Consider the following 13,889-nt stretch of genomic DNA (forward strand, 5'->3'; position numbering starts at 1 on the left):
TAAGCTCGTTTGTGCAATGCCAACACTGTCTCTTGCCACAGTCCCTGTCAGAGATGCCACTGAGGGACTGCAGGAGTACCTTGTCCAGCGCGTGCATGGCAAACACGGGCCCGTCGTGGGCCTTCAGCGTCCTCAGCAGCAGCGTGTCCTTCCACACGTAGATGTCCCCGGTGGCCGCCCCCGAGAAGACCAGGTCGTCGTTGCGGCCGTAGCAGGCGCTCAGCATGGTCTCCAGCTTGCCCGCGGCGCCGAACGTGCCCCGCCGGGAGGTGAAGCCTCCGCCTGTGTCGGGACACGGGGCTTTGCTCTGGGCTGGGCAGCCACGGGGCTGCAGGGCACAGCCAGCCACCCACAGCTCCTGGGGCAGCCACGGGGCTGCATGGCACAGCCAGCCAGCCACAGCTCCTGGGGCTGCCCAGGGCACGGCACAGACACCCAGCCCACAGCTCCTGGGGCTGCCCAGGGCACAGACACCCAGCCCAGCAGCTCCTGGGGCTGCCCAGGGCATGGCAGGGAATGGATAAGGGCAACAGCACAGCCAGAGAGCCAACCCTGTAACAACAGTTCTGGGGCAGCACAAGCTCCGGTTCTCAGACTGTCCTTGCAAGCACGTCATAAATCTGGGGAGGAATTGTGCAAAAAGAACTAATGCAATGGCTGGCAGAATAGTTTTTGCCCAGAGCAGCTTTTCCCAAGTCCCTTCCCTGCAGGTGACCAGGAGTAGAGGTTTGTTTTAGTTGTCCCCTGGCACCCTGACACTTGGATAGCAGCTCTGCAGGATAAATGACAGGGTTTGCTGCTCTTCTGGTTGCCAGAGAACCAACCTGCCATGCCCTGCTTTGGTTCAGAAGCAGAGGTGGCCACAAGACCCATGAATTAATGGTTATAGACAGTTCCAAGCCCCCTGGCAGCAGTGGCCTTGTGTCAGGGCACTGTGCCCTCCGCAGCTCAGACCACACCGAGCCCCCACTGCACCAGAAACCTGCCCCCAGGGCAGCTCTCCTACTGCAGAGGGGCTGTTCCTGCAGTGACAGACTGCTCAGTGCACATTCCTGCAATGGAATCTGGCAAACAGCAATGCAAGCCTAGTAATAACCCCAAAACAACCTACACCTTCAACTCTCACTTTTAATCTCCAAGCACCTGAACCCCTTGAACGTTTAAAGCACAGCACAGGGGAGGCAGTTCTCAAAACTCTCGTTTTGAGCTGTCTTGAGGTCTATTTTTAGCTGCCCTTGTGCTGAGTTTTACACAGAGAAGATGCTCTCTGAGATCTCCACACCGAGTCCTTGTGCCATGTGTGCACAATTAAGAGTGTGAAGAACTTTTAATGAGGAATGAAAAATACACTCCTGAGTTAAAAATACCCTCGCTCAGAACGCAACCTTGTGGCCTTTCTCAGTCTGACAGAACAGCCTGAACACTTCCCTTAGTACTTTGCAGAATCTTACCCTGTTTTAAATACTGGAACTCATTTTAATTTTTCATTATTTAGAAAAGAAAACAAAACTCTTGTGTTGCACAACAAATACATTACCTTGATATCTTGATTCTTGTGAAATCATACCAGCATTTTTTGCCTCCTGGATAAGACATAAATTCTGCAACTTTTCCCAGAAGGGCCATGCTGTGTCTGAGGGAATTTCAGGGCTGCATTTTTCTGGGAGCCCAGGATGTGGCTCAGGAAAATTCCTTAACAGTATGATTAGTTTAAACACAATTACCCGCAAATTCTTTTCACCCCTTCAACATTTTGGTAACTGGAAAATTGTTTCACAAGCAAAGCAGACTCTTAAACTAACAAGATGATGTTCCTGTTTCAAAAATACACACATTCTCATATAAATTAAATATAAAATATCCAATACAGCACCTGTTTGCTGCCAAAACTTGATGTGCTTTATCCCAACTGTAACTAGTTTGTCGACATGATGTGGATTACACTTCACTACAAATATTTTATCTTTATGGCCCCTGCAGTTAAGACAAAAATTAGTAAAAAACATGGTAAGAGATGACTTAATATTTCAAACAAATAATTAAGATAAATAATTTCCCCATGTCACAATAAGTAGAGAGCCATATTTCTAATCTGCAAGGGTTTAGCCCTGGAATTTTGCCCCCCAGAGGTGGCAGGATGAATCTGAGCAGAACCCAGAGGGGAATTGGAGTCCAGAAATGTGGGGAGTGAAAACTCTGTTCCTGGCTTTCAGTTCATTTAAGTCATAAATGAAGAAGCAGGAAGCAAAGGGCAAGCCAATTAAGAGAAGGCTTAAAGGTCAACATAAATATTTAAATGGATGAGAACTCAACTAATAAATATGAAAAAAAAATACTCTGACAAGAAAAATGAGGGACTGTTTAATCTACTGTGGTTCAAGAAGAAAAGTAAAGTAATAAATTCTAAAAACATAATTTAGGAAACAGTTCCTTCAGCAGCACAGACAGCTTCAGGTTTAGAGCTCTGGTAATTATAGTTATGCTTGTTGTGTCAGTATTTATGGGCACCACGGACTTTCAATATCCACTGGCAGGTTTTGTCCTGGGACAATGCCACTTGTGCCTGACAGGTGCAGCAATTCTGGAAAATCCCGTGGATCTGAAGCCCTTCTGGAGCCAGGACTTGCCCTCAGTGGGTCAGTCTGGATGCCACCCAGCCCTGGGCACCTTTGCCATCTGCAGCACATCAACATGTGGCCGAGTCCAACTCACTCAACAGGGATTTTAACAAAACAGCTGTACAGGTTCTCTCTTGAAGCAATTACAGCAAGTAAATAAAAGCATGTCCTGAGCATTGCAACAAGAACACTGAGAAGTCATGCTGAAATAAACCATCCTAAAATGGATCAGCAAGAAGAATATTCATCAAAAATAAATGTAACTGCAGAATAAACAGAATGAATGTTTGTACACAGTTAGTTACTCTCAGTTTCCAGGCTTATCTGAGTCTGTAGGACTGTAAGGAGATGTCCTTCTGTTCTTGTGTGCAAGGGCCACTTGAGGATCACAGCTCCTCTTTTGGGTTCTGTCTCTCTACGACATACTGAGCTTACCAGAAAGTAAAACCAATCATTTAAACAGGAACACTTTGGAAGAGAAATTAATTTTTTCTGCTCTTTGTGAGGGCTCTCTATATTCCCCAGTAACAGATCAGCAGCAGCAGGAGATCCACTGGGTACACACAGCATTTTGTGACCTGAGTGCTCATTGTTCCCTCTGTCCCGTGAGTACCACGAGCCAGGCAGGGACACAGCTCACAGTTCCCTCGTGTTTGGGAGCTTAAAGGTCAGCCTGGGAATACAGGAGGTATCCTTTGCCTGCATGTCAGGCACAATCTGTCTGCAGACAGCAGAGCTGGGATGGCACAGCCAGAGAAAATGCCATGTTTTACAGCACAGCCAAGGCTGTTGCTAAGCAAAGCCTCTAGCACATCTCTGAAATGGGATTTAAAGACTTCCTGCCTAATAACCTGGGTGTCTGAGACAGAACTGTGTGGCTAATGGAGATCAGAGTAAAGCACAGAGTAAAACATGCATTTCCTCAGTGCTGGTACAGCACCAGCACACAGTGCTGCCAGAGAACATCTGATTTCCTCTGCAATGTGCCCCCCCAGCACAGTGCACAGTGCAAGTAAACTCCCTCTCACAGGCCCTTGGCTGCAGTTACACCAGGACCTGCCACTGAGCAGTGACACATGTCACGTGGCTGCAGGTGACACTGACTGGTACCTGTGCCCACCCCACAGAGCTCTGCTCACTGCTGGTCCCTGACCTCAGGGTGCCTTTGCCTTGTCCAAGGGGAGGACAGATCCCAGGTTCTCAAACAGTTTGATTCTTCTACAACTCAATGCTATTTTTGCAATTCAATACTGGAGAATAAACCAGCAACATGTAAACTTGAATCCAACTCTCTTTGAACACTGGTCCCTTCAAACCATTGCAAAGATGTGTGGTGTCAGGCTACTGGCTCAGCTTGCAAAGAGCAAACAGCTCAGGAAGAGCTGACTCAGAAGAAAGGCAGGATCAGCAGTCCTTGAAATGTCTGCTTTACAGGGAATGCTTTCTCTTTCCAGAGAAGTGACCTGGTGGTGTGCAGCAATGGAACCCAGCATGGCACGTAATGCACAGAGGAAGTGACAGCTCTGATGAGCTCTGCCCTGAGCCAGGACATAAAGCTGGAGAGAATCCCAACTGAACTGCAAATGCTTCCATGAGCTCCATCTCAATGAGCCTATCCTGCCAGAAAGGCCAGGGAGCTCCTGCCAGGAATGGCCCATGGGATTTCCAAACACTGAGCTGCAGATCCCAGGGTTTGATTCTGGGCTGTTGCTGAAGCACCATTCTGTTCTCAGAGTTCTGGTTTCTTACTTTGTTTATAGGAAAAATGTAGATGATGCTACTCAGAGAAATGCAATGAGAGGGGACATTTACACCCTGTGCATTCTCACCTGGTTGTTGCCAGCTTCTCTCCCTTTTTCCAGTCCCAGAACACAATGGCATGATTGTCATCCAGCCCAACAGATGCCAAGCATTTCCCATCAGCTGCACAGAAGCAACACTTGGTGTTAAAGGTGTTCAGGCTTTAGCTCAGACCATGGCAGGCAAGGAACACAATTACATTGCAAGCTGCATTTCTAATGATGAATAATAAAGCAAAAGCCCCACAACTAACAGTTGAAGAGACTGAAGTTCAGATTCCCTGCAAACCACTGATCTCACCCATTCCCTGTGTCAGCACAAGGAAGGGAGGTGGCATCAAACCAGACAAGGACAGTCAAGTTCGTAAGGCCCAAGAACTCTAAATTCACATCACATTTCATTGGAAATATTTCTGATCAGATGATGCTTCTTTTCTTTTGCCTGAAATGGTGAAAAGAATTATTAGTGTATGAAATAGGTGGTTAAATTTTCACAGGCAGTGTGATGAAACTATAAATATGATACGGAATTTTAGGGCTAAAAATAACTGCTGGCTCTTCTCTTTCACTGCAGGAAAGACACAGCACCACTGATAATGAGAGGAAGAGAAATACATAATTCAAAAATACCCAGGCATGAACCAGTGCTAAAAACCACCACTGTTAAACTTTTAGAGACAAACTTCTCTCCTGAAATTTTGGGAAACTTGCAAAACTAAGCCATAATTGCTGCAGTACATGACAAGACAATAGAACTTTATAGAGTGTAGCAGGAGCTCATTATCTGCTAAGTTTTTTAACTGAAGGAAAAGTTAAAGCTGGAGGGAGCAGAGCTGAGCAGAGACTCTGAGGCTTAAGGGCAGCCCTGATTTGGGAATGGTGATGCCCACAGGAGTTGATGATGTTGAGCATTCCGGGCTTGGGCACATTTCACTTCAAGAATACAAAGAGTGCCACTGGTACAAATTGCTCCAACAGAACAACTTCAAAGTTCACAAGGCTGAATATGCTCTCCCAGTGCTCAGTGCCAGTTCTATGGGAAGCAAGTCAAGGAGAAGGGCAATTCCAAAATGAGGAAAAGGCTTCAGAGTTGAATGAAACAGGCCCAGATGGAAGGAGTGTACATAGGCAGGAAGGAATGAAGAAGAAAAACAGGGCAGGAAACCACAATGGAGTTTATTAAAAAAAAAACAAACAACAAAACGACAAAATAAAACAACACCATTTAAACGTTGTTCACTTAGAACAGGAGGGTTTATGCACTACTATGGACTACAGACTCGGATTAACATCCCAAGGTATGGCTGTTAAACCAGCCAGCAGAGGGCACAGCCGAACCCCGCAGGAATGAGTTGGGATCTGGGAATCCCGAGGTCTGGGAGTCCCGAGGTGCAGAGGGAGCCGGCCCTGCTCGGAGCTGCTGCCACAGCAGCGACTGCCAGCCAAGGGTGGGAGCTCTGGGGTTCCTTCTTTAGGCTTCAAGGAGCATGACCTGAAAACTCCCCCCACAGAGCAGGGCAGCCCTGGAGCCCACAGAGAGGGGCATACTGGCACAGGACCCGAACTGAAGCCGGCCAGGAATGTGGTTTGTGCACTGTTCTTGGGATCGTGTCCTGAAGCAGCACTGCAATGTTGAGTGGTCACTACATGTCAAAAGAGCTTCAGTATTTTTGTACAGATTTATGCTCACAGAAATGTGGCCAGTTTATTCCTTAGACTTTTATAGAGGTATGTGGATTTTAACACCCAGAACATTCCTACTGGACAAAAATGTAAACCACAAAGTATTTCCAAACATATGAGCGTTTGTCCAACTAAGGGGCTTAACCAGGAGTTTTTTAACATCTCTGCACACAATGTCAACTAAATCATGCTTTTTGCCTTCTGGCACCATACCTGCTTTCAGAGCTGGGTTACACACACAGAGGGACAGCAGTTCCACATCGGAATTGCAGCTCTTGGATGACACCAAGGCTGCTCCTCTGCCAATGGAGTATGACTCAGTTCCACAGTCTTTGTGGAAGTCAAACTTCTTTCACATAGTCCTGTCTCATAAGTGTGATCTATGCCTTAATGAGTGCCTACCACACTGCTAGAGAATATGAAATAGATTCTGTGTAATTGAAAAAAAAAGAGATTAAGAAAAGGATACTTGAGCTAAAATGATCTTTTTTTTTACTAGAAGAAGGGAGAACAAATTTTCAAGCCCTTTTATAAAGATGCAGAAGTAGGTAAGTCCCACCATATGGGTGATGCTCTTCAGTGCTGCACACAGCAATCATCCCTTAGAAAGTGAGACAGCTCAGGGCACCCAGCTCAGAAAGACAAGTAGGAGAGAGTGCAGACAACTGTGTGTCATATTTACTTCTGTAAACTGCCTGGAAAACGTGGGAATTGTTAGGAAATGTGAAGAGTTGTGTGAGCCCAGAGATGACATTTCCAGCTTGTTTCTATACTTTGAGTCATCATCCTGCCTGCTTTTAAATTCTTACCCCACCACGTGACAGCCACCAGGATTCCAGCTGTGCACTGGTATTGTCTCTCAGACACCACCAAAATCAATTATTGATCCGCTGACTTTACCACAACCTATTTTTATCCAAGCAGATTTCCATGCAGAGTTGGCACTGGATGTAATTTGACAGCTATTTGAATTAACATTTCATCCCAAGCATTGCTTTTCAAATGATCCTTTAGAGAAATGTGGGTTGTGGCTCACCTGAGAAATCCAGTGCACACACTCCTCTCTGGTGCTGGCCCTTGAGCAGTGACAAACATTTCAGTGTCTGGGTGTCCCAAACATGGATAGCAGCATCCCTTCCCACCTGCACCAGAGGGTAAGATGGAACAGCTGCCCACACAAGTAATCAGCACTACCACATCTCCAGAACACCCCACAGGTAACTCCTTTCTCACTTTCCCTGTTCTATCTTTTTCAAGATCTCTTTTCCCTTACAGACAAACATCAGTGGATGGTCTCTGAAATGACACTACTCAGCACCACATTCATGGTGTAAATTCTCCATAAGAATACACTGACTGTATCATCTTCAGTACCAGGTATCAGTAACGTCCAACACAAACCAGCTTTTAGCTGAGCTTTGGAAAGTTACTACAGTACAAAAACACCGTGCCATTAATGAAAGTCCCAAACCTCCTCAGACATGGGTAAAACACAGCCCTGTGTTTTACAGATGAAATCAGAGGTTCAATGTGCATATAAGACCACAGTGCAAGGCCGCAGTGCAAGACTGGCATATTTATATTATATAGGACACAACAATCACATCACGTTCAGCTTGGCAGGGATAGAGAGACCAACACACAGAGGAGACCTTGACTCAGAGAAGAAGCCCATTTTTCCATTTCCCCCCTGTGCAGCCCCACCTGGCCCGTGGCCACGTAGTCCTTGAGGGGGTGGATGCTGAGGCTGAGGATGTCGTCGTCGTGGCCCAGGTAGAGGCGCTGTGCGTGCTGCTGGCGGCTGTAGAGCACGGCCACGGCGGCGATGTGGTACACCACGTCCCCGCCCTGCGTGTAGAACAGGTTGTTGCGGCAGTCGTAGCCCCGGTACCTGCGGCACACACACACACTCACACAGGGCTGCGGTGGGCACGGGGCAGCACACGCTGATTCCCAGCCCTGTAGCACGGCAGGGCAGGGGAGGCTGCAGTGCCAGCTGCAGCTCCACAGCACCACAGACCGCCCCAGCCCTGAAGCTTCTCGCGCTTTACTTTGCACGTAATTCCTACATTAGCTGGTTTCACACAAACACTGTATCGTTCCCATAGAACTGTCCAGGGAAGTTTCACAGGGATTGGGATTCAAGCAGAAATCTATCAGGCATTTTAACCAATCACAGCTATCAATCCCAGGCAACTTAACACAGGGTCTTTGCTCCAGGAAACACCAGGTGTGGAGAACAGCCAGTGTAAAAGGTCGTTTTATAGAATGCAACACTAATGTATCATTTATCAAATGGGCACAGTACTGTAACCTTCCCTTATGCCTTAACAAAGAGGATCCCAGCCTGGTTTGGGTGGGAAGGGACCTTAAATCCCATCCAGTCCCACCCTCTGCCATGGGCAGGGACACCTCCCACCATTCCAGGCTGCTCCAAGCCCCATCCAGCCTGGCCCTGAAATACAACTGAACAAAGCCAATCTATGTCTGGTACTCTAAAGATCAGCCCCGGTAACAGCGCCAAACGAGTGATGATGGGTGAGCCCCAGCCCCTGCCAGGTTAATGCCCTGCTCTGAGCTGTGACACCCCCGCAGTGCTGCCGTGCTCTGACTCCCTACCCGTGTATGAACTGCAGCCTCAGGCTGTCCTCGGGCGCTCGCTCTCTCTTCAGGAAGGGCACAGAGTGGTTTTTCTCTTTGCTTTGCTGTTTCAGCTGAGGTAGGTCTTCTTTGTAAACCTGCAGAAGAATTGTTGAAGTTAACTGCAGGGTCCTGCTCTTCTGAATGTTTGTCCATGTGAAGGAGAGGGGCTGTGAGGATGAAATTCAGGAATGTGATGCTGAGCAGTCACAGCAGAGTCAGCCCCACTGCTCCGAGCCCTCTGACAGCAACACGTGTGGTCTGGATGGCCCTGAACTGAGTGGCCCAGAACGGCAGCAGAGAGGACTTATTTCTACAAAATTCCAAAGTCACTTGGTGAAAAGGAATGTAAATACTGACTGGAAATCTTTAAGTGTCTTAACTTCATATGTGCTTCAGTGTCCATGCTCAAAGCTGAGCTGAAAGCATTGATTCTATGTGGGATACAGGAACCAAAAGCACTTCAGTGACGTGCCAGTGTGTCCAGACAGACAGAGTACAACTACAGCTCTATAACTACACTACAGACACAAAATGCTTTCCATTTAAACATTTCAGAAATGCTGAAACTCTGGGGAGCTGCTAAAGATGTCTGAAGCATCTTCAGAGCTGTGGCCCCCCAAAAAATCCATTCTAATGCTGAAATGCAGCTTTTCTGTTTGCTTTCTGTGTCTGCTGGACAAATGGACAAGGAAATTGCCATTCCACAGGAATCTGCCCAAATGCCAACACAGAACACTGGATTTCTGGGAGAAAGGTGTTCACAGAACCAACAGAGCTTTGGAAATGGAAGGCACACAGAGCCTTAGCACATTGTGCCTGTCACTGAGTAGGTATTTTATCTGGAATGTTCTCACCCATCTACTCTTGCTCCTCAATGCAAGAGAAAACAGGAGCATCACTTGCTGATGCATCTCACAATCTAGAATCCTCTATGCTGTTCAGCCATAACATTAAAAAACACAACCCAACGCCCAATTCTCAAAATAAGACTAATGGCTTTGTTTCCATGTGCTTTTGTCAATTATTTCCTTCAAAAAATGCTGAATGCAGCTTCTGCTTGGGGCTGTCTCACACTTCCTATGTAAGATGCTATTTTAAGTTGCTTCTGGCCTTTCCATGCATTAACCTGCCTGCAGTGTTGCTGTTTAACTGCCTACAACTACCTCTTCACTCTTAGTTTTTCAACCCAGACGTCCTTTTTGACACATAGACAGTGTGGAGGAGGTGCTGTTTGGTTTGAATACAGATGGAAAAATCAGGAGAAGGAGGAGGGGGAGGATGGGATGCAGAGAGACTTGGAGTAAAAGAGAGGGGAGGGAGAAAATTTGACAAAGCCCTCTGTTTCATTTGTCAAATGTGATTGATCTCTGCAATAAACAGGTAAAAGAAGCTGTTGGTAGAAGGACCTGTGCAATTTATTGCAGAATATAGGAAGTGAGGTGAAAAGACAAAGGATGCCTTAGGCTAAAGCATGGGACATGACAGGTGAATTTTCCATGTTCCAGAAAGCAGCCCCATGTCAGCCATCAAATCCCTCAAACAAGCCTGAACCGAGCTCAGTTTGCATTTCTCACATTTCCTACAAGATCCCGGGCAGTTAAATGCCTCCCTGACATCCGATCCCGTCAGATCTCGGAAGCTCAGCAGGGTCAGCCCCGGATTAGTACTTGGATGGGAGACCGCCTGGGAAATGCCGGGTGCTGTAGGTTCTAGTCCTGAGGACTTCACTGGCACCGTCCAAGCTCGCTCGGCCGTGGCAGATGAACCTCAGGACTTAAACGGTGGGGCCAGTTCTGCGCACGCTGAGCCTCACCTAAAATTCACTGCGCAGGCTGGAAGGGCACACCCACGTGGGGACAGCCCTTCCCAAATCTTCGTTCGCGAAGTTTGGCCATACATACATACAAGATCCCAGTCCTGCTCTGAGGAATTTCTGCCCTTTCACCATTGCAACTGAGGGTGACAGTGCAAGGGGACACATAACGTCCCATTCACAGTGACAGCAGCTCCTAAAAATCAGGCTCCACTGGACTGTAAACAGAAGCCAAAGTCACAGAATGGTTTGGGTTGGAAGGAGCCTTAGAGATCACGCAGTTCCACCTTTCAACCCCTTTCCAATGCTTTTCTCCAAGCCCTTCTGGAGTCTCACCCCAGTGGAAGCAAACTCGGGGTTCGGTGTATTGGCTGCACAATGTGCTGAGCACCCCCAGAGCAGTGTGATGAACTGGCAGCAGCTTCTCCCACTGGGCAGGCAGTGTGCCCTCCCAGCTGGCTGGCACCGTGCCCCCCAGGCTCACCTGGCGGTCGTAGTTGATCTGAGCCTCCTGCTCGATGTCCGAGTCCAGCTCTGGCACGTCGGACAGGTCCGAGTCCGACTCCTCGCTGCAGGAATCCACAGCGCCCTCTGCTTTGGGAACAGCACCGTCACTGCCCTGCACACAGGCCATGCCAGGAGGAGCAGGTGCTGCTTGGGCACAGTCAGGCCATGGGCAGGCTCTGTTCAAGACCCCTGGGAGCTGAGGCAGCTTGGGAGGGTCCCAGGGCTGCCTGGTGTGCCTGCCCGGGGCAGGAAGGTGGCACAGGGAGCACCATCACCGAGCAGCCACTGGGACAGTGCCAGCATCACATAACTCTGCTTTCTTAACAGGCCTTGGAGAGCAAATACACACGAGTGCCAAACAAAACCTGTCACTGAACACTCTCTGCGTTTAAAATAATTGACGTTTCAGGGTATTTTACCAAATTGTGCATTCATGGAGTGAAACTTTGCCGTTTTTCTGCAGGGAATCCAGATTTTAGCAACTGTCACTATGCAGTTCATCTGGCTTTGGTAAAATATTTTAAGTGTAACAAGAGAAAACCTAAAGTACAGCTACCACAGAAGAATGTGAGATTGCACCGCAAAATACAATTAAACCACTCAACACAGGTAGTCAGATTTTTGAATGCAACATACATGGCTAAGCTCAAAAATTTAATTATCAAGTCTCTCCAAATGTCTTCTTTTGCACAGTTGGATGAGTCCTACTGTGTGTTCCTACACACACAAGACTGTATGATTTTCAGCTGCAGCAGGTTTAATGTAGCTTGCCTCCAACCAGTGGCTGTCTCTGAAAATTCAAACCTCCAAACATGCTGAGCATCTGCAATTCCAGACAATTCTAATACAAATACATCCTGTCAATTCAATAAGAGCTGCACTCTGTGCTGATTTGCCTGGCTAAACCCTTCAGCAGAGGTCTCGTTTACCTTGTGGAGAGGCTTCCAGGCTGCCATTGGTCACCCCCTCTGGGACAAACCTCCACTGGAACACGGAGTGGTCGGCGCCGCCCGTGCTCAGCACCCACTGGCAGTCGTGGGACCAGCGCACGTTGGTGACGTGTGCTGAGTGGCCAACGTACCGCCGGAATTTGGCTCCTGCAACACAACAGGACCGCTGTCAGCAGGGCAGGAGACACAACAGCACTCACAAGGTTGGGTTCTAATGGAAACAGTCTGGACACGCCAGGGAAAACTGAAACCCAACAAATGCTCCAATGCCTCGCTGGATATTCTGATACAAAAGCAATTGTAATACAAAAATAAATGACATAAAATGATATGAACCATAGCTGCAGTTTTCAGAAAAGTACTTAAACCTTGGCAGGAAGTACTAGACACACACAGGGTGTAATTTTCCCCTTTCTGGCCATGACTGCCAGTGTGAACTCTGCATGTCCTATAAAATAAACACCAATTCTGAAACTGGTGTGATATCAAATTAAACACTGAAATCACAGAAAGCCAAAAGGTTGTTCCATTTACTGTTGGCTTTATGCTCAGTATAGTGCAAATCCTGAGGAAACAACCACATCCTCAACAGTTCTGAAACCAAGTACATACCCTGTAGGGACAGGAATTGCTACAAGCAGAGAGGTTAAAGTCTCATCTTTATGTCTCTTTATAATGACAAATTGTCCATTTGAATTTGAATTGTACATAAGAATGAAAAGCCACGCTAGAAAATATACTGCTATGGTATCAAGGTAAATATTGCATTTGCCAGCAGCACAAAACACTGTCCTACCTTTCTTTAGGCATGGAAACCTGAATAGCTTCACCAGCCCAAAATCATCTCCAGTCACCAGCACTGAGCTGCTGTAATTTCCATCCACAGAGTTGACATCTGTGATGTTTGTGTATTTTGGCCAAATTCCACTCACTTCAGATCCTATCACACAGGTCCAGGAGGCCCAGTGGATTCCTTTGATCTCATCTTTGCTAGTGAGATGCTTCCCAGCTGAAAATATGAAAGTGAATAATCAATTTAATAATTTGCTTTTGGGTAAACTCTATTTCTTTACATAAAATTTACCTGTGTATTATGATTGGGATTAATTTTTAACCTCAATTAAGAAGATGCACAATCTTTTTTAAACTCCTATGATCTTCTAAACATCAGGAAGCATTCTCAAGGAAGAGTAGGAATAAAGTAATCATTTCCCATTACTGTTTCTATAACAAGCTGTACCATTGAGAACTTCAGCAGCTGGAGCTGTAATTCCTATTTTGATTTACTGCATTCTAATCACTAACACAGAAATCACTCATCATTTGACAGAAACACAACAGGGACAGGTGCTTTGGTAGTTACCAGGAGTGTTCAAACTGTGGAAGTTCTGATGTAAAAACACACACCTGACGCAGCAGAAATGCAGACAGTGTTTACTCAAAGCTGAGGGTGGGGATATTCTGGAAATGTTGAATAGGAAATGAGCAGCAGGTATTTCCGTGAGTTCTATCCAGAAAACTTTGCCTGCAGGTGTTTTATCTATTTCAGATCTGCGGTGTTCCCTTCCAGACCACACCCAGTCCCACTGGCCCATGCCACGAGCCCTCCCACACTCACAGGGCATCCTGTAGAACAGCCTCTCCCCTGCCCCATCGTTGGTCTGCAGGAACTTGCTGTCCACAGACCAGTCGAGGTGGGTGATGAAGCTGGAGGACTTGCTGCACTCGCCAATCTTCTTGTAGCGCTGGGCCACGGCGTAGATGTCCACGGGGCCGTCGTTGGAGCCCACGGCCAGGTAGGAGCCGTCCGGGGAGAACTTCATCTCGTGGATCACCTCCTTCCTGTCCTTGATGTGCACCACCTCTGTCATGTCCC

The 13,889-nt window shown here is 47.2% G+C and overlaps 1 protein-coding gene across 7 annotated transcripts in view; it reads right to left on the reverse strand.

The window, feature by feature from the left end:
- Window positions 1-13,889, reverse strand: part of EML6 (EMAP like 6) — an 87,202-nt gene that overhangs the window by 30,771 nt on the left and 42,542 nt on the right. For 5 of the 7 annotated variants that reach the window (XM_071582241.1, XM_071582244.1, XM_071582242.1 and 2 more), the window contains exons 10-19: window positions 13,632-13,888; window positions 12,810-13,022; window positions 11,993-12,160; window positions 11,041-11,150; window positions 8,720-8,838; window positions 7,805-7,991; window positions 7,137-7,242; window positions 4,448-4,541; window positions 1,874-1,974; window positions 80-282 (exon numbers count right to left, since the gene is read on the reverse strand). In XM_071582241.1, coding sequence (XP_071438342.1) covers window positions 80-282; window positions 1,874-1,974; window positions 4,448-4,541; window positions 7,137-7,242; window positions 7,805-7,991; window positions 8,720-8,838; window positions 11,041-11,150; window positions 11,993-12,160; window positions 12,810-13,022; window positions 13,632-13,888 — 1,558 coding nt within the window. The remainder of the gene's footprint in view (window positions 1-79; window positions 283-1,873; window positions 1,975-4,447; window positions 4,542-7,136; window positions 7,243-7,804; window positions 7,992-8,719; window positions 8,839-11,040; window positions 11,151-11,992; window positions 12,161-12,809; window positions 13,023-13,631; window position 13,889) is intronic. The other 2 variants (XM_071582243.1, XM_071582239.1) reach the window with 1 other exon arrangement.

The sequence above is a fragment of the Pithys albifrons genome, chromosome 2, assembly GCF_047495875.1.
Source record: "Pithys albifrons albifrons isolate INPA30051 chromosome 2, PitAlb_v1, whole genome shotgun sequence".
NCBI classification, from domain to species: Eukaryota; Metazoa; Chordata; class Aves; order Passeriformes; family Thamnophilidae; genus Pithys; species Pithys albifrons.